The 23,878-nt window shown below is 39.8% G+C and overlaps 1 protein-coding gene across 5 annotated transcripts in view; it reads right to left on the reverse strand.

The window, feature by feature from the left end:
- The window catches only part of LOC148013071 (uncharacterized), a 57,633-nt gene extending 33,993 nt beyond the window's left edge, over nucleotides 1-23,640 (reverse strand). The window contains exons 1-4 of one of the 5 annotated variants that reach the window (XM_087668487.1): nucleotides 22,618-23,640; nucleotides 15,219-15,311; nucleotides 10,223-11,156; nucleotides 9,826-10,111 (exon numbers count right to left, since the gene is read on the reverse strand). In XM_087668487.1, coding sequence (XP_087524613.1) covers nucleotides 22,811-23,596 — 786 coding nt within the window. In that variant the 5' untranslated portion in view covers nucleotides 23,597-23,640 and the 3' untranslated portion in view covers nucleotides 9,826-10,111; nucleotides 10,223-11,156; nucleotides 15,219-15,311; nucleotides 22,618-22,810. Of the gene's footprint in view, nucleotides 1-9,825; nucleotides 10,112-10,222; nucleotides 11,157-11,595; nucleotides 15,087-15,218; nucleotides 15,312-19,109; nucleotides 19,609-22,617 lie in introns of those variants that run through there. The other 4 variants (XM_087668486.1, XM_087668488.1, XM_087668489.1 and 1 more) reach the window with 4 other exon arrangements.
- Nucleotides 23,641-23,878: the final 238 nt, after the last annotated feature.

Consider the following 23,878-nt stretch of genomic DNA (forward strand, 5'->3'; position numbering starts at 1 on the left):
AAATTAAAAAACATAGAGGATAGAGTGAAAAAAGATGGCTCAATGGAAAAAATAGGAAGAAAAAAACCAAAAGCGCAAGAAGCAAACTCAAAATTCCAAGGCAAGTATAAAAGAAGAAAGACACATTTTAAATATAAAATCACACCCTTCGTCCACATTCCCGGCGTGGATTCATAACCCCCTTGGTTAGGGTTTGGCGGTTCACGGGGGGTAGCTAGCGCCATCCTTCCTTAATTATTCCCTCTAGGAAATCATCCATAGCTGAAGTAACCAGCCTAACATCCTTTAACTAGGAAAACATCATTTTTGTTCCCATGGCAATCAGTCATCACAGACCCGGCCATGAAATCATCAATCACACCTCACGTGGGTTAACATCCAAAACCACATTAACAATCAATTGAATGCACAACCTCCTACTTCAAGGCATCGCAATCCCATTGCATGCCCAACAAGAATTTAACTTGGATGTATCAAAACACTTGCTCAAGGAATTTACAACCTTTTCAAACAACCAAGCATAACTTGGGTCAACAATCCATTTAGGGTTAGGTTACCAGCTTCTATTAAGCTAAGAGCGTATATGAAAGTCTAGGTTTCTGTCCATTGGTGCAAATGCATCCTATGAACAGAAACTAACATTTCGTGTGTTTAATTTTTATGCAGATGCAAATCATGATTTTTATTGGTTAATTTAAGCATTGCTCTATGTGAAGGTCTATTATTTTATGTAAATCGTGATTTTTATTAGTTAATTTAAGCATTGCTCTATGCGAAGGTCTATCATTTTATGTAAAAATTTATGAAAACCTTATCATTTCATGTGTGTCAATCCATGCAGAATCCATTCTATTTGTCCGCTGGACTCCCATGCAATCATCCTGTATTTGCAATATTTCGCACAACAATATTTCATGTACTAGGCTAGTCAATATTTCATGCAACTCATGCACTTTAAATATAGAAGAGAACCATGAAAAATAAGCAATAAGAATAGCGGGTGGGTTAGAGGACACCATTTTCGAGGGGATTTCTTGATTGCCACGAACAAGTCTTCATGTTTGGCCTTTTGATTTCTCTTCGAGTTCTCTTCTTTCCCACCTTCTTCTTCTTCTTCTTCTCTCTCTTCTCTCTTCTCTCCCTCTTTCTCTCCCTTCCTCTTCTCTTTCTTCTTCTCCTTCTTCTTCTCATTCTCTCTCTCCCTCTTCTTCTCCTTCTCTCTCTCTCTTCTTCCCCTTCTTCTCCTCTCTCTCCCTCATCTTCTCCTTCTCCTTCTCCTTCTCCTTCTCTCTCCCCCTCTTCTTTTCCTTCTTCTCTTTCCCTCTCTCCCTCTTCCTCTCCTTCTTCTTCTCCTCTCTCCCCCTCTTCTTCTCCTTCTTCTTCTCCTTCTCTCTCTCCCTCTTCTTCTTCTTCTTCTTCTTCTTCTTCTTCTTCTTCTTCTTCTTCTTCTTCTTCTTCTTCTTCTTCCTTTCCTCTCTCTCCCTCTTCTTCTTCTTCTTCTTCTTCCTTTCCTCTCTCTCCCTCTTCTTCTCCTCCTCTCTCTCCCTCTTCTCCTCCTTCCTCTTCTCATTGAGCACATGGGGGGGGGGGGGAAGGGAATCGTGACGATGCAGGCCAGGGAGGAGGGCTGGGGCTTGGCGTTGATTGAGGGGGGCACTATGCCTCAGCGAGGGGGGGGGGGGCTTTATAGAGGGGAAGGGAGATGGATTATGGGGGAGGAGATGGCATTCCCCACCATCTAGGGGGCTGCATGCCCCCCCTTCTCCCACTTCACTCCCTCTCTCTCTCTCCCCGACGTGCTGTCAGCGGGGAGAGAGAGAGAGGGATAATTTTTTTTTGAATTAAAGTTAATAAAATTTTGAAGGGGGGGTTGGGGGGAGGCACGTGGGAAGCACGAGGGGGGGGGGGGAGGATGTTATAGTTTCGAGGAGAATACAAGACTATGGAGACATGTCCAAAGTGTGGTTCTCACAGGTATCGATAGGACTTAAAAGGAAAAACCATCCCTCAAAAAGTTCTTAGACACTTTTCGCTTATCCCCCGCATAAACCACATGTTTCATACGTCCGGCATGGCGAGCTTGACAACGTGGCATGCTCAAAATAGGTCCACAGATGGTGTTCAACGAATATCAGTGGATTCACGCGCATGGAGCCACATTGACTCTCCCTTCCCAAGCTTTGCCCGAGAGCCAAGGAATCTTCCGCTCAGTCTTGCAATGGATGGCGTGAACCCATTCGGTCTGCGCTCAACTTCTTATAGTGTGTGGCCTATAGTCCTTGTCAACTACAATATCCCTCCATGGATTTCTATGAAGAAAGGACATCTCATCCTTAGCTTACTCATTCCCGGCCGCTACAAAGTAAAAAATATGGATGTGTATCTTCGTCCATTAGTCGATGAGCTTAAGATTTTGTGGGAGGAGGGGGTCACTGTGCAAGATATGAGCAAGCGTGATGGTCAACGGTCCACCAATATTCGAGCCATTCTCATGTGGACGATGCATGACTTTTTGGAATTTGGAGAGTGCTCAAGTAAGTAGGCTTCCGTTCTCGTTGGTAATATATATCATAGCTCGTTTAAGTTTGTATTCTGGATAGAGGTGTTGGGATAGGTCTAGTTGCTTCAGGTTATCATGCATGTCCATTGTGCGGGCCACAGTTAGACTCTTGAAGGTCATGAACCATGAAGAAGATAGTATATCAAGGACACGCCGCTTTCTTTCCAGAGGGTCATGAACTCAGGAAAGGTTTTCTAGGACGACCTTCAATACGTATGAATGCCCAAAGCTGGTATGAGCTAAAAATGGTCCACACGGAGTCACATCCAAACAGAATGCGACGGTTCTTAGTTTTCTACGAGTTGCCATATTGGACCCACTTATAGATCAACCACTTTTTGGATCCCATGCATATTTTCAAGAATGTGGGTAGCTTGCTATGGGACCACATCATAGGAAAGAGAGATACTATAGAGGCATGAATGGATTTGAAGGAGGTAGACAAGATGGAGGCGCTTTGGCTACAGTCGAGTGCTAATGGTCGTTTGCAGCTACCTCGTGCTCCTTAGGTTTTGTCCACTAAAGAAGAGCGCATTGTGAAGAAAATAGTCAAGTCTATCCGCACTTCGATGGATATGATGCGTTCTTTTAGGTCTGCGTTTTCTAAAGACGACCAATTATTAGGGCTAAAATCCCATGATTGGCATAAGATATGTCAGATTTGTACTACAAATGGATTGTAAGTGGCTTGCGTATTTTGCTATTTGGAGTGTAGTCATGGTTCATAATGCTTTCTCATTTGTGGCAGTTTATACTACCAATTGCGATCGCAGGATGCCTTACTCCAGAAATACGCGGGGCAATTTACAGGCTGTCGACTTTAGTGCAATGGATCTCAAAAAAGGAGATTAAGACGTCCTCTATTGAATCCGTGAGGTGGGGAGCAGTGGAGACGGTCTATCTCTTTGAGAAGTACTTGCCTACCAACATGCTCATGATGCAAATCCACCTTATTGTGCATCTTGTAGATGAAGTGGAGATTGCTAGACCTATCCATACGCGATGGATGTTCTTCTTGGAGCACTTCATGAAAACCCTGAAAGGCTTTGTGCAACAACGAGCTCGGCCAGAAGGTAGCATGGCTGAAGGTTGGTTGGTGTTTGAGGCGCTAGTGTATATTTCACAATGGCTATCAACAGTGGATTTAGACAACAGTATGCCATGATCGCTGAAGGAGACCGGAGATGTGGTGGTTGGAAATGGGGTAGAAAAAAAAATGGATGCTACAATGGAGGAGAAAGTGAATCGCTTTTGTATGTTGCACCATGCCTCTATGGAGACATGGCTCGCTAGGTACTAGCAAGCTAGGAAAGATCGAGAGGAAGCACGATCTGAATTTCGACATAGTACATGCCATCGAGCGATTCGATATCTTGAGGGCATGGAGGAGATGCCGTGGTTTATGTCAATGCGATGGTTGCATGGAGCTTTGACCGCAGCATCTTGCGAAGGGGTAGAGGTCTCAACCGAGGAGTGGGAATTCTTGAGGGGATGTAGTCCCAAGGTGATAACATGTTTAGGGTTTGTCGTATCTATATTTTATATGCGATAAATAATTGAGTGTTTCAATGTATAGTATAAAATATATAGTGCAGCGTGGTTGGACGGACGACATTTCAGCGTGGAAGCGTATTGAGAAAATGCGCTCCACAACAGATTGTGGTATCATGGCAAGGTTTGAGCAAGAGAGCCGACGATGAGCAATGGATCCAAACACGGTTATAGATGAGATGGAGTATTTTGAGAACTTGCAAAGTATTGTTACAGTGTCGTATTGCTGCGCATTCGAGGTGTGAAAACCACCCAAAAGTTGTGTGTGTGATTTGATACTTTGTACATATTTAGTTGTTGTGTTTACATTTATTTTCTGCGTATGAGTATAGTGAGGAGGAGTTGGAAGCATAGTGGAGAGCAAGATGAGATGCTTTCAGCCTATGTTGAGCAAGGTCAAGTGGAAAGCAGTTTATCCTGCTACAAACAAATGTAAGATGAAGGTTGTATTCCTTGCAAGGCAATATGAGTCCTTAGCCTTCAGGCATGCATAGTAGTCATAGAGAAGATGACATTACTAGAAATTGGACAAGCAAAGGTACACAAATGCATCGAAGGATGTGTTGGATGATGGGGCTTCACCAAATGTAGCTGATTATGATAACAGAACTGAATTACATCTTGCCGCTAGTGAGGGACATTGCTCAATAGTGGAGTTGCTACTTCAGTATAATGCTCTTGTCAATCCAACGGACCGTTGGGATAGAACAAGTGTTATGCAAAATGGCTGATGCAACACTTCAACTTATAGATCATACATATCGGCTTCTTTGCGAGCATTACGGTATGCACGGGAAGTTGAAAAGGTGGAGGCCGCTTTTCTGCGTGTGACATGCTATGAAAAGGAAGAGTGGCTAAAAAAAAGGGGATTTTCTGGTTCGGGAAGAAAAGCCAAATTGGAAGGAAAGGAGAAAAGAAAGGGGCCACTAATCTTGTCGAAAAGGAGCGAAAAGGGAGGGCTCTCTGATTTTTCCTGAGGGCGGAACGGACGGGAAAAAAAGCAGGCACTCTTGGATCTACGAGGGGGAGAAAAAGGAGCCTTTTCAATCTGGGATAAACTGGATAGAATTTTGAAGGAAGATACCATTCTTCATAAGCCGAAGCTTGGCGAGATCGTCACGACTATCCTTACGATCAGTTTTAATGTGGAGACTGTGGAATACAAAAACATCAGTTTTACTGTTTGGGATGTTGGAAGCCAAGACAAGATTCGCCCTTTGTGGAGGCACGGAATGAACTAAGGAAAAGTTTTTGTTTTTACTGGCATGAGAGCCGAATTACGTTGAAGCACAAGCTGCTCGATGACACATTCTGAATGGGTTGGGAGTGAGCTTTCTGCTGCCTGACAGGAGACGTCGTCGTGATCCAATAGCATCATAAAAGCATGGAAAGCTCCACTTTACCATCGAACTTACGGTCCTCAAAAGCACACGAAATTGTGAACGATTGCTTACGGAATTATAGGGGAGGAAGGTTGCAGAGATGAGGCATCGAGAAGAGAGGTTGAAGATTGATGAAGAAGAGAGAGGTAATAAGGATTTAGAAGCCGCAGTTGAGGAAGGACTGGAAATCGAAGACGACGAATCGAAGAGATCCTTCTGAAACAGCCAATGTTTGCATAGAAGCTACCACACCTCCATAGGCCAGCAAATTATCGAACATTCGTCATGATTCGAAGAGTCCTTCAAATACATTGATTGGGAGTACCAACATTAGGATCCAGTTCTCAAGCTTCTTGCAGAAGCCACATGGCAACACTTGTCTGGGGAGGGAGTTCATGAAAACGTTTTAGATCCTGGCATCACTAGTTTTGTCCAGAAAGGATGGAATGATGATTTCCAGACTGGAAAACATGATCTAGTGCAGGTCTGTGCAGAGGGTACAAAATTAATGGCTCACAAAGTACTTCTGTGTGGTGCATCAAAGAAACGGGAGAATCCAAGTTGCAGCGCTACTAAAGAAGAGAGAAGAATTTTTTTATTCCGCCATTCAGAAGAAGCTCGACGGAAGAGAAAGAGAAGACGAAGCCAGATAAGATTCTGGACCAATTGTGTCTTGGGTTCTCACAGGAGACTATCTCTGTGAATGATGACTTGGTTTCCCTCATGCGTTGTCTCTTTTTGATCTTCAATTGCAAGGCAATTTCTGTTTTACACACGTAAAAAGGAGAAGATGAAGCCATGCTGTTCCAATGTATTCTGGAAATTGAACCACCAGAACCTACACATTACCTGTTTGGAGTAATTGTGATGATGCTGAAAGTGGTCTACCTGTTGGGTATATGTTCTTCAGAAACAAGCGCATGCTCAGCACAACAAGAATTTGATGGTTAGCACAATGTTTGAATCCTTGCAGTAACTGTTGGATACTTGCACCTTTGGTATATTAAAAGTCAATTTATGGGCTTCATATTCCCTGTTCCATTTATGGGAGAAGGGAGATTCTGAAGCTTATATTCATAGCTCGATTACTCATCTACAAGGTATTGGATAGCTGAGAATATTTGTTGACAGCACTGGGACATGAATTGTGACCTTTAATGGCTGAAAGAACTGAAAGGCAACAGATGATAATCCAGGAACAGGGCAGATTAAAGGCTAACATTATATATAAAAATGGAAAATTTGAAAACTGTTTATCATGATGGAACTTGAATCAGAAAATTATCCACGTTCATCCACTTTCTCACTCATCGATGAAGACCATACTCTTGGAAATTATCTTTGAAGTGTATAGATGATCTATGTAATCTAGAGGCTACTCGGGTTTCTTCATCTTGAATCTTGAATTTTGAATTTCTTATTGATAGAAATAAAATAGAGTCACATTATTTCTTCATCTTGCTTATTCATTTGTTTGATCTTTTATCCTGAAATTTATCAAGGACTTCTGAAGTTGCGACATTGCTTTCGAAACCCTTCGACAACGGTGGATTATCGTAGCTTCTCCATGATATTATTCGATGTGTAGTGGTTCAAAGTGGTACTTGAAGGAGCTGGAGCAACAGTTCGACGAGGTCCATCTGGATTTCTCGAAATAGATTCCAAAAACAATGGATGGATTTGCGCGACACCTTTGTGTTGTCGGCCCATTGTGAACAGGTGCATGAACTCATTTGTTTTTTAATTGTATTATGACATGATATATGTCACAATAGTTAAATCTCTCTTGTACGTGATTGTGAATATGTAATCTTCTATCCAAACCCCCGACAACCTCGATGGTGGTATGTTATACCTTCAGCTCCCTGAAATGTGAGAGTATATGATCAAATCAATGTTCTGAGCATAGATGAGGACAATATGCAAATAAAGGGGTCGATATTGCAAGGGGTGGAGGCCACCGAAAGCTTGGAGCATGTAGAGAAGCTAGCATCGAGTAACAATGATGGAAATACAGGAGTCCAAGAATTCTTTGAGAACACATGTCTATCGACCTTCCAGTGTATGCCGAGTTGTGTCAGAAGATTGACATGGGACCATATGATACTTCACACTTGGAGCATCCAGCTACTCAATTCATTGACGAATCACTTATAAGGGTACATAAGATATGCATTTTAAGTAAGATAAAATTTTTAAGATTTATATTATTGTACTTTGTATGATTTAAATTGATTATACTAACATCATTTTTTGTCTATGCAAGTGATCTTTGTGGATATTTAGATCATCATGATGAGTCGAGGGATGAGCGATGAGGAGCTGCAGGAGATTTTCACGCACATGTCTCTAAATCATCAGATGGTGAGATTCAGAGACATGGCGGATGAGGACCTGTCTCGGACACCGTCAGGCCACTCTATTAGATCTACTTCAGCGCGATCTGATGCTTCAGTTTTGAGCAGACAAGGTCGACGCTCTAGACTTGGGCCAGACGGAGGGAGTGGTTCAAGGAGATGCTGTAAAGATTCGGATGCAGTGATCCCCCAATCGGCTCAGGAGATACAGATGCTACTCCTCGCTCTCGTGGCGGTTCTATAGAGCGTGGCTCAGATGGTTACTGTGGAGGCACAAATGCGGTGTCTCCGTCTCGTCGTTCTACTGGAGTTGCATCAACTCCGGGATTTGTCACACTTGTGGGGACGTCTACTCCACTCACTCTAGCTTTTGCTCAGTCATCCGCACGTGGCATCCCTATGGGTGCTACTCCGATAGATACTACACCGATCGGTACACCAGATGTACAAGGGTCTCTTGGATATGCCTACGAGCATGGTCGCAGGTGGGAGAGGATCCATCTTAGGTATACCCAGAAGGGATATGCCTACCTTGTAGATGATAGGCTAGGAGCCATCATCATGAATGATGAGGGGAGGAGGGTAATGGCTCGCATGAGAGAGTTGTGCCAACAAGTTTTTCGGCACAGTGTCTTGGATCATTGGAAGAACATACCGGAGGGGAGCAAGGACTATATAGTAGCATCCTTGCATGAGGAGTTTCCGGTACCAGTCGCAACAGATAGGTTTTCTACGGGCTGGATGATGGAGTGCATGCGTGCATATATGTCACACAGACGATCGGACGCATGCAAGGCACTTAAGAGTGGGGCTGCAAAGCTCGAGTGGCTAGACGCGGACGACTGACGCTGACTCAGGAAGGAGGTTACAGATTCTCCAGGACGTTGGAGACAGCAACGCGAGGCGGTGAGGGTATAACTAGAGGCCTGAGTGATCCATCATCTTGGGAGTGGCGGCCACAGGACATATCTGGAGGACTTTGTAAGTTTTTCTTTTGTTTTGCTTGCTTATTTTTTTGCAATATCCTTTGTCTTGACAATTATGTTTCTAACAGCTATATTTTATTTTCTTTGCAGCACCCCATTACAAATCATGATCCCACCAACCTTGAGACTCGATATGCAGAGAGGCACGATCTCACTGCATTGATCGAGCGATTGTATGGACGCGGCGGCCCTGAAAGTCACTTATCTTTCTTGTCTGTAGTTACCATGTTTAATTAGAATGCATTATTGTATGGTGGACTGATGTGTAGTTGTTTCTTTTTTTGCAGAGTCCGTTCAATGCTCCTTTGCAGCGGGATGAGGTTTCGGATGGCGATGATCTATAGCTCGCCCTTGGATCCCTGGTGCTCACATACCCTTCTTTTTTGGTCACGCGATCTGTGTAGACATTTTCTATGTAATAGTAGTTTCTTGCCATGATTGTACCGGTCGCTTTCATTATGTAATCATGTATTTATTTCATGTATCAGTGTTATGATTTAAGTACACTTTTTCTTTATTTACACGAGCATTGTACACATTTCTGAAACTATTTTGTATGGCCCAAATAAAGCACATAGTGCTTGCCACAAATTTTTTTTTCCTTGTTACCATCGCTATTAGAGTCCCAATTTACTGCACGCATCGTTATTAGCATCGTTATTTGTGTCGGTATCAGCATCGCAAATCGACACTGATAATGACGCTAATACCGACTATTTTATGGCATCGCCAATAACGATACTTTTTGTGACGACGGAGGAAATTTTCTTTATTAACATTTTCGTCGCTTTTAATGTCGGTATAAGGCCTATATCTTGTAGTGTAATTACAGTATGTATTATTGCAGGCTTGGATCACAGTAAACAGATTATCAAAATTGAAAGTACTTAGAAGTTTAAAAAAAAGTTTATATTCATTCTTTATTTTAAAAAATTACAAGGATTCCACTATCTCAAGGATATGTGGAGAAGCACATTGTTTACATGTCATGCATTGCTCACTACGAGTCCTGACTTTTCTATTATCTAACTCAAATAGAAGTTGCAAAGGGGCTCATTGGATATTAATTGGATTTCTTGTCTCTAAAAAGAAATGGGCCAATGACTCTCTGCGTTGACCACAAAAGGATTATGACCATTCCATAAGATAACCACATCTATGAGAGTTGTATGTGTCTCATCTCAGGTATGTTGATCCAAGTTGATCCATTCTCCTCGCAAAAGTCATCTTCTATATTGAAAGTAAATGCACAAAGTTTGTCTAGTGATAAAATACCTATAATAAAAACAAAAATAATGGTAAGTAAATGTAACTAACACAACGATTCATCTAAGCAAGACCTACGTTAATTAAATCAAGGCATGCAAAGTAGTAAAAAATATTTACCTAAATGTGAGATCAGATTGGTTGACCTTGCACTCAATGGTCTCATCAAAATGTGTTCTTTTGACTTGCCAAGACTCATCTAATAGCTGACTCATCCATTCCTTGAATTGACACTTGCATTGATAAGTAATATTTGTTTTTTTCAAAACATCACATGAACCAAACAAATATGCAAACAATGAGAATGGAATAAACCAATAAAGATGCACATCTTTAGAGCCTCTAGTGGGTTTCATAGCACTATTGATGTCATATTTTATCTTGGACTTACATGCTCCTGACAACTCCAAGCTACCAAAATCAACCATTCGCCACTAGATAGTGGCACTAAAGGGGCATCCTGCAATCTATGGCTTTCTACTACATACAATGAATTATAAAAAAATATTTTTTGAGTTGCAAGCTGACTTATAGAGTTATTATCATAGATCTGAGAACCTATGCCTTCATGTCAAACATGTATCTTATCACTCAAACATTCCACATTCTGCCATTCATGCAAAGTCGATGGATATAGAGCTATTAGTAAAACAAGATTGAATTACAAAACTGCAAAGATTTTTAAAAATAACTCTGATGCAAAAGAATAAACAATGATAAAATTTAAAAACTTACTATTTTGTTTATAATTTGCAATGTAGTTCTCGTCGTATACAGAGTTTTGTTTGTGCGTATGAACATATTGGATCAACACTTCTATTATTGTACTTGTTCCATTAGACACTTTTCTGAACTCTAAAATTCTAATTTTTCAATGTTTGATGGGGCTTGTAACATCCTTATGCCTCACCTTGAAACTCCCTCGAGTACTTGGGTGCATCAAAATCCAATCCAACTTATAGTACTTATCACAAATCCAATTACCACCACTATTTTTCCTATTGAAGACCTTCACTGCAAGTATATTACTGATGTTATTCCTCTGTGAAGACATCTATAATAAACAAATAGAAAAGTTGCTTATTAGCATGTGTATAATTTGGAAATGTTCTCTGTAAATGAAATGAAATTTAAATGGAGTAATTAAAAAAAACACATTGTATTTGTAATTCTTTTCACAAAGAAACCCAGAGATGTTGAACAAGAAGTTGACTTATAACAAGACCATTGTTCCTTCATTGACAAATTTCTGGAGTACAAAAACAAAATAAATCTCGGATCAAAGCATACATATAACTTACATAGGCTTTGTTCAAATGAGTTAAAACTTAACCATGGAGTAACATAAAAAAATGGCAATATACCTATGGCTCTCTTTGCAAAGAAGCCCAAAGATGTTGAAGAAGTTGAGTTTTAAAAAAATCATTGTTATCCACCCTTGGAGATTCTTGGAGTACAAAGACAAAGGAAAGCTCAGAATGCATATAACTTGTATGCATTTTGTCCAAACAATATAAAATTTAACTATGGAGCAACAAAAAAACAAAACAACATATATGTAAGTTTGTTTACAAAGAAACCCTAAGATGTTGAAAAAGAAGTTCAGTGTTTAAAAGGTCATTATTCTTGACTGTAAGAGATTCCTAGAGTACCAAAACAAAAGAAATTACATGTCAAAGAATGCACATAACTTGCACAGGTTTTGTCCAAATGAGATAAAACTTTACCATAGAACATCCATGGAAGAGAACAATATACTTGTAAAGTTTTGTGAAGAAAATCTTAGGGCTTTGGTAGAACAAGCTCTGCTATCATAAAACATGTGAAACTCACTCAGTGTTTGTATAGAGAAAATGAAATTTCACAGGGTTACAGATAGGGCAAGCAACAGTGAGGCTGTAAAATTTCGTCAGGAAAGAAGAAGCGGGGAAAGAGATATAATAAATTTGAGTTCCGCCTAAGAAAGAGGAGAAAACTGAAAAGGGGAGAAATGAAAATTTGAGTCACAAACTTTCAAGAAGTGACAACATTGTATTTCCCACATTTTCCCTTATTTTATTGTTGAGGGAAGATTTGGGCCAAGATATGGCTAGAAGATTCATGTTACATGAATGTGAAATCCCAGCTTTCTCATTGGTTAGGCCTATATTTGTGTCTATTCACTCCTTAAGGGGCAAAAAAGAGAGTATGCATTTCTCCTAATGACCATCTAACCATGCAATTTATCTCATTAATATCTCTATGTGTTGAGCTTGCCATCCCAATACTCCCCCTCAAGCTCAATTGTATCTCTACAAGTCCAAGGCAACTCTGATGCCATGAGGCATATTTCACGGTGGATTTCGTGCCACGGTGGATTTCGTGAGGTTTTACGGTGGATTCCGTAAACTTTGATGACCGGGGCTCATATACAAAGTGGATTCTTTGTGCTAGAAGTTGATGGGACGCCTGTCCTTTTCGGGCATTTCATTAATTTAGTGTGTACATGGGTGATTCCATAGCGGGTGATTTCGCAAAATGCATATTAAATTAATAAACATTTATGAGTTTAGAGTGCGCACTCGTAATAAATTAAGGTTAGGATTGATTTCTAACCAGTTGATTTATTTATGTAGCTGAAGACTGCTAGGTATTCACTTTTGTCGGTTTAGTTGTATTATTTTACTAACGATTGTGAATGCTTCAGTTGATGTGTAGAGATAGCAGCAGTGGCGGAGGAAAGCATTGGAGGAGAGCGAGTATTCGAGTTATTACTTATATTTTGATGGGCGCATACCTTAGGCATGACGCCTATATTTTGTCACGCCTATTTATTGAGGTGTTGGATATTTATTTATTATTTTGTATGCGCATGGACGCACGATTATGTTATTTGTACTTGGACATTGTATTGGGCATTCCAGACTCTTTGGGCACCGCCCGTTAGCTTTATTTCTATTTGTGCTAAAGCAAACTCAAAAGCTAAAAGCTTGTTATTTTATAATTTGGGCTATTATTTGAGCTTGAAGATGATTAATACATAAAATACATGTTTTGTGGAGCACTCACACAAGGCATGGGGGGAGATTGCACCCAATTGGTCTCTTGTTCATGTCGTTCATGCTTTTTACCTTGAATTTTGTGCAAAAAGTAGAGTTCTATTGTTCTCGGGGACCTTCCGGCATTCACTACGCAAGCGTACAACATCCGATCTGCGCACTAGTGGTATCAGAGCGAAGCTGAGATCAAGAGCTTCCAATCGCTATCCATCTTGTGCGAAGGCGGAGCTCCTGGAACAATCGAGCTCTATGGTCAATCTCGTCGCGAACGGTCGATACGGGTGGATTCCTGGCGATCAAGAACCTCTGTTTCCATCATCAGACTGTGAAGGACCAGCTTGCAGAGGCGGAGGACCACGTGGATATCTCCTACATCAAGTCGTCTTCATACAGAGAGATAAGACTCCATAGCTTAAAAGCTTAAAAGCTTTTATTATTATTAAGCTTAGTAGTAAAGCTTAGAAAGCTTAAAGAAGCTTTAAGCTTCACGAAAATTCGTCGTGAGATATCAGAATATGCCCGCGATTTTTCTGCCGGGCTGAAAAACGGCCCCCTCCCCTAAAATTTGACGTTTGATTCAGAGAAGGCTATTACACTAAGTCTTCTAAGCTCTAAATCACACAAGCCTCACAAACTCAGCAAGTACTGCAAGTTCTCCAAGTTCAAGTTTTGCAAGTCACATAAAGCAATCAAGTTCTACAAGTCTTCAAACTTTGCAAGTCACATAAGTCTGCAACTCTGCAAGTCAGATAAGTCATCTGAAGTCAAAACTGACTTCTGTTTAAAACTCATAGAAGGGCTGTTCCTGCGCAGAAATTCCGAACTCCAAAGTTGTTCATTGGAAGGTATTCTTCGCATACATAGGTTTGTTGAAGCATTTTCAGCATACACAGAAGGATAAAACACAGATTTTTCAAAGATTGCAAATCCCACAATAGCCAAAGACGAAGATTGTGAAAGCCACACACAAAAATATATAAGCCTTCTATACCCGATCTTGAGCTACGCTCATCCCGCTAACTTGATTTTGAGAGTGAGAGGTCTTTTGAGTTTTGCAGGATGACGGAACCACATATGGATGATTTAATGGCTGAAGGCGACCTACCTGAACCTACGATGGAGCAAAAGCTGGAACTTAACTATGATGCAGTTGGATGAAGAACGACGGGCTAGACAAGCATTGCAAGTTCAATTGGCTAATTTACAAAGACCGACTACCGACAAAGAGGAACCTTAATCTGAAGACCTTATCCGACGTACCATCGACGCGACTCTCGAAGCTCAATCCATCCGCAAGGAAACAAAGATAAGTAAAAGAAATTTCAAATTCCGTACTTTCAATGGCACTCGAGAGGGAAAAACTGTTCTTGCATTCATTAGTCAGTTTGATGACTACTTTCATGAGGAAACCTATGTAGAAAAAGATAAAATGAAGTGTGTCACTAATCATTTAGTGGATAGAGTATCTCTTTGGTGGACCGTGGTTCGCAAAAGTATAGATTGTCCTGCTACCTGGGAGAATTTCAAGAAAAAGTTTATGCAGAATTTCCTTCCTCCACAATTCCATGAAAAAGCCATAAACCAATGGGACCTTCTTCAGCAACAAGATCGTGAGCCTATTCCTTAGTACACCGAACATTTTTGGAATGCATTACTCCAGTTATGCATGCTTGAAGACGTACCTGAAGCGACACACAAGTGCAAGTATATGTCTGGACTACTTGGACATTACTACGCTGAAGTTAATATGTTCAAGCCTGCAACTCTTGAAGACGCAATTTCATTAGCTCATGACACTGAAGACAAGCTGCGAGGAAGAGACAAGCGTCCATAGCAATTCCAACCCAATGGTAACTATGGATCTAAGCAATTCAACTCAAATTTTAGAAGATTTAATCAAGGTCGTTTTTCTTCATCATCTTTCCGTAAGAATTGGAAAAAACCACCTGCTTTACCATCCAATATCAATCAAAACCCCAAACCTATTCCACAGCCAAATCCTAATATCCCTAGACTTCCTGCCATTGCAAACAATGTAACCAAAGCAAAGCCTATAGTGTGTTATAAATGCCACCAACCTGGACATTTAGTAGCGAATTGCCATTCGAACAAGCCACCTGTCCATATCAACTACCTTGGAGCAATGGAAGATGATGAACATGAAGAAATGCCTGATTTCACGGAAGATGAAGATGACATTACCACTCCTTCGGATACTTTACCAGGTATGCCAACTCCACATTCTTTATTGACAATGAAATGTTTAGTACATGGAAAGGAAAATATTATTTTGCATGATGATGGTAGTACTCATGATTTTATTTCTGCAAAGCTAGTAAAAGAATTAAAGTTACAGACTGTACCTACACATTATCGTATCAAAACAGCATTCTTAGGTACTAGGTATAATGGTACATAGCAAGTGCATGACTTAGAAATTCAAATTGGTGAATACATTGAAAGAAGAAAATTTTCTAGTTGTACCATTACAGTCTAGTGATATTATTTTAGGTATGCCTTGGCGTCACCGGCATAACCCTGATATAGATTATTCCACACATTCAATTAATATTCAATTTCAAGGAAAACATATTACATTGTATGGTATGCATGCATCTAATGTTTTTCCACTGCTTTCGCATACTCAAGCTAAACGTGTATTATGCAAAAGTAGTAAATCTGATCTCATTTGGGTGAATGAACTGCAAGTTAAAGAAAATCATATGCATCCTAGGCATAAACAATTTCTTGCACATTTTAAAGACTGTTTTGCCGAAGATCTGCCACCTGGTTTACCTCCTTCACGTCCAGAAGACCATAAAATAGATTTGATTCCTGGCACACAACCACCTTGTAAAGCACCATATAGGCATAACCAGATAGAGCAAAAAGAAATTCAAAGTCAAGTTGAGGAATTACTAAATAGAGGATTGATTAGACCTAGTAGTTCTCCATTTGGTGCACCTGTTCTGTTAGTAAAGAAAAAGAATAATACCTATCGTATGTGCATTGACTATCGAGCTTTAAATAAAATCACTCTAAAGAATAGGTATCCAATTCCTAGAGTCGATGACCTTATGGATAAACTACAAGGTTCTGCCATATTTAGTAAAATAGACCTTAAATCTGGTTATCATCAGGTGAGACTAGATAAGTCTGACATATTCAAGACTGCATTTAGGACACAGTTTGGTCATTATGAATTTTTAGTGATGCCTTTCGGATTGACTAATGCACGTGCTACATTTAGTAGAATGATGAACCATATATTTTTGAAATATCAGTATTGTGTTATTGTCTTCTTTGATGATATTTTGGTGTTTAGTCAAAATGAGAAAGAACATTATGAGCATTTGTCATTGGTTTTCCAATTATTAAAAGATAATCAACTGTATGCCAATCCGAAAAAGAGTGAGTTCTTTAAAACAAAAATTGAATATTTAGGTCATATCGTATCATCTGATGGTATTAAAGTTGACCGTAAGAAAATAGAAGCAATATTGAACTGGCCTATACCTAAAAATGTGCATGAGTTACGATCATTCCTAGGTCTTGCTAGTTTCTATAGGAAGTTTGTGCGTAATTTTTCATTACTTGCTTTACCATTAACCAAACTTCTGAAGAAATGTATTGTTTATCATTGGTCCGATAATCAACAGAAATCCTTTGACTTATTGAAACATGCATTAACCCATGCTCCTGTACTACAGTTGCCTAATTTTAATAGACCATTCTTTTTAGTAGTGACCGATGCTAGCGGATCAGGAATAGGAGCCGTACTTATGCAGGACAATCATCTCATAGCCTATTCTAGTTGTAAATTGAAACCCTCTGAACTGTAATATTCCACATATGACAAAGAATTATTAGCCGTGGTACAAGCTTTAAGACAATGGAAACACTACTTAATGGGTTCTGAATTTATGATTAAGACCGACCAACAAAGTATTAGACATTTACTTAGCCAACCTCAAATATCTGACCGACATATCAAATGGGCATCCTTTATTCAGAGTTTTCATCCTATCATTCAATATCAACCCGGTAAAGAAAATGTAGTGGCTGATGCATTAAGTAGAAGACCTGCCATTCATAATATTTCTGTTATATCTTTTGATTCTTTGATTGCTATGAAAGATACTTATCATCAGGATATTACTTTTCATGCTGATTGGAATAAATTAGTTCAAAATAACTTTATTCCTATTGATTCACTATCTTATAACGATGGATTCATGTTTTATGAAAATAGATTATGTATTACAGTTCCATTCAGATCTTTTGTTTTGAATGAGATTCATTGTCCTCCATATCAAGGTCATAGAGGTATCATATCTACTTTACGTACATTAACTAAAGATTTTTATTGGCCGCATATGGATACTGATGTATCTAACTTTGTTTCTGAATGTTTGATTTGTCAAAGAGTTAAGAGACATCATGGTAAACAATATGGATTACTTATGCCTTTGTCTATTCCGTCAAGACCATGGGAACAAATTTCTATGGATTTTATTACTGGTTTACCTAATACTAAATCTAACCATGATATGATTTGGACAGTAGTAGACATGTTTAGTAAACAAGCATATTTCATTCCATGTAAGAAAACTTTAACAGCATCACAGGCAGCACAATTGTTTTTGAAAACTGTTTTTACTAACCATGGATTACCAAAAGTTATTATTTCTGATCGTGATTCTAGATTTTGTAACAACTTTTGGATTACTTTGTTTGCTAACCTTGGCACAAAAATTGATTTCTCATCTGCATTTCATCCTGAAACTAATGGACAAACAGAAGCTACTAACAGTACTATACTAGATCTTTTACGTGCTTATACTATTTCTAAACCACAGACATGGGATACACATTTGCATTTATTACAGTTTGCATATAACAATACACCACACACATCTACAAAGAAAGCACTGTTTGAAGTGATTTATGGTTATAGATTGTCTACACCTGTTGCATCTTTGTCAAATAGAATCTAGAGTGTTGATGATATTGCTAGTATGCACAATACTATTTTTGATGAGGTTAAAAACATGATTGCCAAAGCCTAGCAATCATATACTAAGCAAACCAATAAGAAAAGACAAGCAATGAATTTCAAAGTTGATGACTATGTTTGGTTGAGAATAGAAAAACGTAGACTACAAAGTGTAGATAGATACCCAGTAGTGAAATTAGCCCCTAGATTCTATGGACCATTTAGGATCATTCACAAAATTAATGATAATGCATTCAAGTTAGAATTACCACCTCACTGGAAAATTCACAACACATTTCACATTAGTTTATTAAGATCCTTTAGAGGCCAATTACCTGTACACCCTGTTTATGAAAACCCACATTTGTTAGAGGAAGAGACTGAAATACTTGAACCTGAAGCTATCATAGATACTAACTTTATGACCACTAGAACTGGCCGAAGATATTCTAGATATCTCGTTAAGTTTAAGAACCATCCTGCAGAAGAAGCACAATGGATGCACGCTAGAGACTTAAATGCTTTCCTCACTCTATTAGCTCCACATTGAGCTAATAGCAATTGGGGTCAATTGCTATCCCAACCTGGGGGTATGATTCCAGGATGTATATTTCACGGTGGATTCCATGCCACGGTGGATTTCGTGAGGTTTTACAGTGGATTCCGTAAACTTTGATGACCGGGGCTCATACACAAAGTGGATTCTTTGTGCGAGAAGTTGATGGGGACGCCTGTCCTTTTCGGGCGTTTCATTAATTTAGTGTGTACATGGGTGATTCCATAGCGGGTGATTTCGCAAAATGCATATTAAATTAATAAACGTTTATGAGTTTAGAGTGCGCACTCGTAATAAATTAAGGTTAGGATTGATTTCTAACCAGTTGATTTATTTATGTAGCTGAAGACTGCTACGTATTCACTTTTGTCAGTTTAATTGTATTATTTTACTAACGATTGTGAATGCTTCAGTTGATGTGTAGAGATAGCAGCAGTGGTGGAGGAAAGCATTGGAGGATAGCAAGTATTCGAGTTATTACTTATAATTTGATGGGCACATACCTTAGGCATGGGCCTATATTTTGTCACGCCTATTTATTGAGGCGTTGGGTATTTATTTATTATTTTGTATGCACATGGACGCACGATTATGTTATTTGTACTTGGACATTGTATTGGGCATGCCAGACTCTTTGGGCACCGCCGTTAGCTTTATTTCTATTTGTGCTAAAGCAAACTCAAAAGCCAAAAGCTTGCTATTTTGTAATTTGGGCTATTATTTGAGCTTGAAGATGATTAATACATAAAATACATGCTTTGTGGAGCGCTCACACAAGGCATGGGGGGAGATTGCACCCAATTGGTCTCTTGTTCATGTCGTTCATGCTTTTTACCTTGAATTTTGTGCAAAAAGTAGAGTTCTATTGTTCTTGGGGACCTTTCGGCATTCACTACGCAAGCGTACAACATCCGATCTGCACACCAGACTCACTACTCAAATAATCACTTATAGCTAGCATATTGTTTTTTGTAACAATTTTCTTTTTGATCTTGCGAAGAAGAAACACAAGAATGGTAATATTTCATAGAAATAGCTAACAACCAAGTTTTTAAAAACAAGGATATTGATACTAGTATCTCAACTTGGAGAAAATTTCATTCCTAGCCTAAATCATGACAATTGCAAGGAATGGAAAGGTCTTGGCTAAAAGTGATTTCTTTTTCTTCTTCTTGTGCTTCTTCTTTCTAGACTCATCATCATTTGAGTCACTAAAATCATCCTTTGATTTTGAACTGTAGTCACTCTCCTCCTCTTTAGTATCACTTTCTAATCCTAAATTTGAATCTAAATCTGAATTTGAAGAGTCATCATCCTTCCGAGTCTTTGACCTAGAAGTACCTAACATCCTTTCAACCCTCATAGCAGCTCTTATCATGGTATCTAAGGTGTCATTTTGACCAAGCTCCACATTAGCAATAGGATTCCTAACATGACTTTGAAGACCATTAATAAAATAAGTAATCTGCATTTCTATTGATGGCGCATCTATAGCATTCAACCTATTAAGTCTAAGCATAATCTTCAACCAACATATTGTTTTGTTTAATTTTCTTGTGATCTTTCTCAAAATATCTCCAAGGGTTTTATCCTTACTGCATAGGAGGAGTATCCTGATCCTTAGGTGGTGATAATGGTTCTTCATCCATTGAAACATTTGGTGAGCTTGCAAGGGTTGGAGGAGATTCTTCAAAACCAATAGGAGAATTATACACCGTCGCAGTATCCCCAGAGGGACCCCTATCTATCAATTGCAAACTGTTCTTCATCCAGCCTGCCTAGTCCTCCTACTGGTCTTGCATTATTCAACAAAAATTCTTGCTGCTCTTGCCTTGCTAATCCCTCCCTAATCTCCCGAGATCTGCTTCTCGTCAAAATTGGGTTTGACAAATATGGATAATTGTTTCACATATATGCTGCCCATAAAAGGCACCTTGTAAACCTTTAATGGCATTAGTATTCAGAAAACCCACGACTTGATCTTTTAGAAAATCTATTCCAGGCATGATGCCTAAATCATAAGGAGACTTCCCATGAAACTGGGAGGATCGCCAAAGTGTTTTGGGTATTCAAACCCACAACAAAAAATACAGGAACACACAAATATGGTGAAATGCTAGACTTCATCACTGACATAATTCCTGTGCAGATTCCAACAGTCATACCTGAGAATATTTATGAACACATAATGCATAGACAATAACCTTGATAATCAAGAAACAAGACACAAAAATAAAGATTAATCAGTAGAGCGACCAAAAAAACATGGCATTGTCATTCCCTTCATTCAGTTTCATTCATCTAATCTCAAGAAATACACGTGCCTGAATATCAAGACAGGCACCTATAATATAGGTAACATATCACATGACATAGGCTGATCTCAAGTAACTATATGCTTATATTAAAGTAAAAAGAGTAGGAATTATTGGAATTCGAACCCTAAGGATTTATGCCCTAACATGCAGTAACACCTGTTCATTCTTAATTCTCTATTCTTGATCCTCAAGGCAAGTGAGTAAAGCTTGCAAACACTTGGTAACAAAAGTTGTAGAGCTAGAGGTACTCAAATTTTAAGCACGCTTGCTAGAGTTCAAAGAATCATCCAAAGGCCTCGTCTAGAAAATGAAGGCCTTGGACTATATAGAGATAAGTTATACATGCTCAAATTGCCAATAGAATATGATAATGCAATGTTGGCTAATCCCTATGAATCCACTTTGAGCCCAAACATGCAAAGAGCTACAATGACTTTTTGGCTACATCTAGGGACAATTAGTGAAACACTATCACAAAAAGGCTACAACTACTTTTCAGCTACATTTAGGGCAATTAGTCACGGAGAGATTCTCGCCAAATAACTACAATGACTTTTTGGCTAGAACTAGGGGCAACTAATACAACTACCTTTTGGTTTTATCTAGAGGCAACTAGTTAGTAGAAGAGACTCACCATAGTGCTTCTCGATCACTACTAACTAGTACTCTCTCTTAGAAATGCTTTTTAATTAAACAAAATAAAAGAAGCAGAAGCACCATGTGGGACACACCCCTTACATTAACTAGTATGGAAATATGCAATATACAAGAATGAAAGTTTCTGATGCTAGAATAGGAGAATTGTATAGGCAGTAAATAAGAACACCAACAATTGTATATATCCATTGATGTGAGACAAAACCCTCGAGTACATGGTCATATGGAAAGGATGGATTATATGGGTTCTCTTTTTCTTTTGCAAAGAGTTTGATGGGATTATAGTGGCAGAACAAATCACTTTGGTAGATTTTTAAGGGGTATAAAAGCAATTGCTAAGACCGAGTTGTTCTATGAGGGAGGAGCTTGTACATAGGTCCACCATAATCCACAAGCATCTTGATGTTAGAGATCAGATGAAAAAGGAAAAGGATAGTTGGTGTATCGATAAACGATAAGGGTGAATCTAGTTGTATGATTGATTCTAACTTGTAGTGACATCAATCAAACAAGAGAGCTAATGCAACTTCACAATTCTCCCAACGAAAGGGGGAAACTTTTTGGTATTGCCAACATGGGACAACCTATCATTCTTAGGAAAATTATCCCTCCTATGAATGCTAGAATTTGAAGGGCATTCTCTAGAGTAAACTGTCAAGCTTCTTGTACACAATTAAACTCATTTTGACCTCTTTTCTGAAGGGTAAAGGCTCCTCTGGAAAAGCTCGCTCTCGCTCGCTCGCTCTCTCTCTCTCTCTCATCTTAATGTTTCGTATCTTGCATTACAATGCCACAAACAATCGCATGATGTTTACATGTACATATCGATAGCGGTGTCGATTTTTGGCATGATATTATCTTGTGTCTTTTTTATTTTCTTAAAAAAAAGGAAAAACTCTTGCAAGGATGAAGAACAGAAAAGAGAGCATTTGGTGAATAGAAACACTTACTAGCTTGCAACTTCGGGATCTTAGCCACGACTCGTAAGTCCCATGCTCAGATTCTAACATGTGTACATGATTAACCGACCCGTTCCATGATCAGTAAGTATATAGGCCAGGCAATAAGCACGGTATAAATGATTCTCCTCAACATGATGCGACGGCATATAAAGAGAGTCGCTATAGACTGATAGCAATATGTTTAGACTTGCGGTGCTTCGGTCGGAACAGCCGGCGGTGGCAGCTCCTGATTGGTGGCGGAAGGCCCTGGTGGAGGAATATTATCCAAAAGCATTGGGGCTTGTGGCTGCTGCGGGATACTTGGCGGAGCCAGAGCGGGCGGAGGAAATGCAGGGCGGCTCATCCAGTACCACTCAGGATGGGGACGAATTACACGATGGCGGTGGTGACGATGATGATGGCGACGATGATCATGAGACGATGATGGTGCCTCTAATCCAGCCGGCATGGCTGCATAACTCACGGGGCGCAGCTGGCTGCAGCACACTGACCGATGATGATCATCATGGCCATGCCCATATAATTGACCAATATGGTATTCGACTGCATGCCCCTTCTCAATATTCTCCGTGTTTCCCATTTTCTCCTCCAGCTTGCTCTTTGTGGAATACTGCTTGCGGATGCTCTTGAGAAGCTTCTTGTAGTGCTTCTTCTCTGCGCCCTTCCTCTTCTGCTTGCAGTGTGACTTCATGCCAATGGCGTGCGGTAAGCAGCAATGGCCGTGTCTGTGCGCCTGGCCAATGTGGCCATGGCCATGGTGGTCGTGGCGATGAGGAGACGGAGGAGATGTACATCGATGATGCATAATATTATTGTGGCTGCATTTCTTCGTACGTTTGCCAATATGCTCCTGAACATGATAAAGATCCATGGAATGAAAAGCTCGGATGGGAGGCCCCATGGAGGTTTCGGATGGGGAAGAGGAGCTTGAGCTTGAGCTGGAAGAGGAAGAGGAAGAGGGAGACATGACTAATGGTTATTGCTGGAGCTGGAGCTTGAAGATAAAGAAGAGCAGGAGGAAAAGTGCAGAGACGGAAAGGAAATCCGGTTGTTTATAGAGAGGGGCGGGGGGAAACGCTTGCCTTGCACACCACTCTGGCACGTAGTCCACGCTGCACCTCCACCGCCTCCTCACAAAGACGTAGAGAAACGTCAACCTTTCTCCTGCTTACGTGTGTACTGATTGGAATTTAGTCAAAGCGTGATCAACTTTTATGCACCCTTTGTCTAATGGCTTGGCCTCTTTAGG

This window comes from Lygodium microphyllum, chromosome 26 (assembly GCF_053477565.2).
Source record: "Lygodium microphyllum isolate KBCC chromosome 26, Lygodium_microphyllum_v1.1.10, whole genome shotgun sequence".
NCBI lineage: Eukaryota > Viridiplantae > Streptophyta > Polypodiopsida > Schizaeales > Lygodiaceae > Lygodium > Lygodium microphyllum.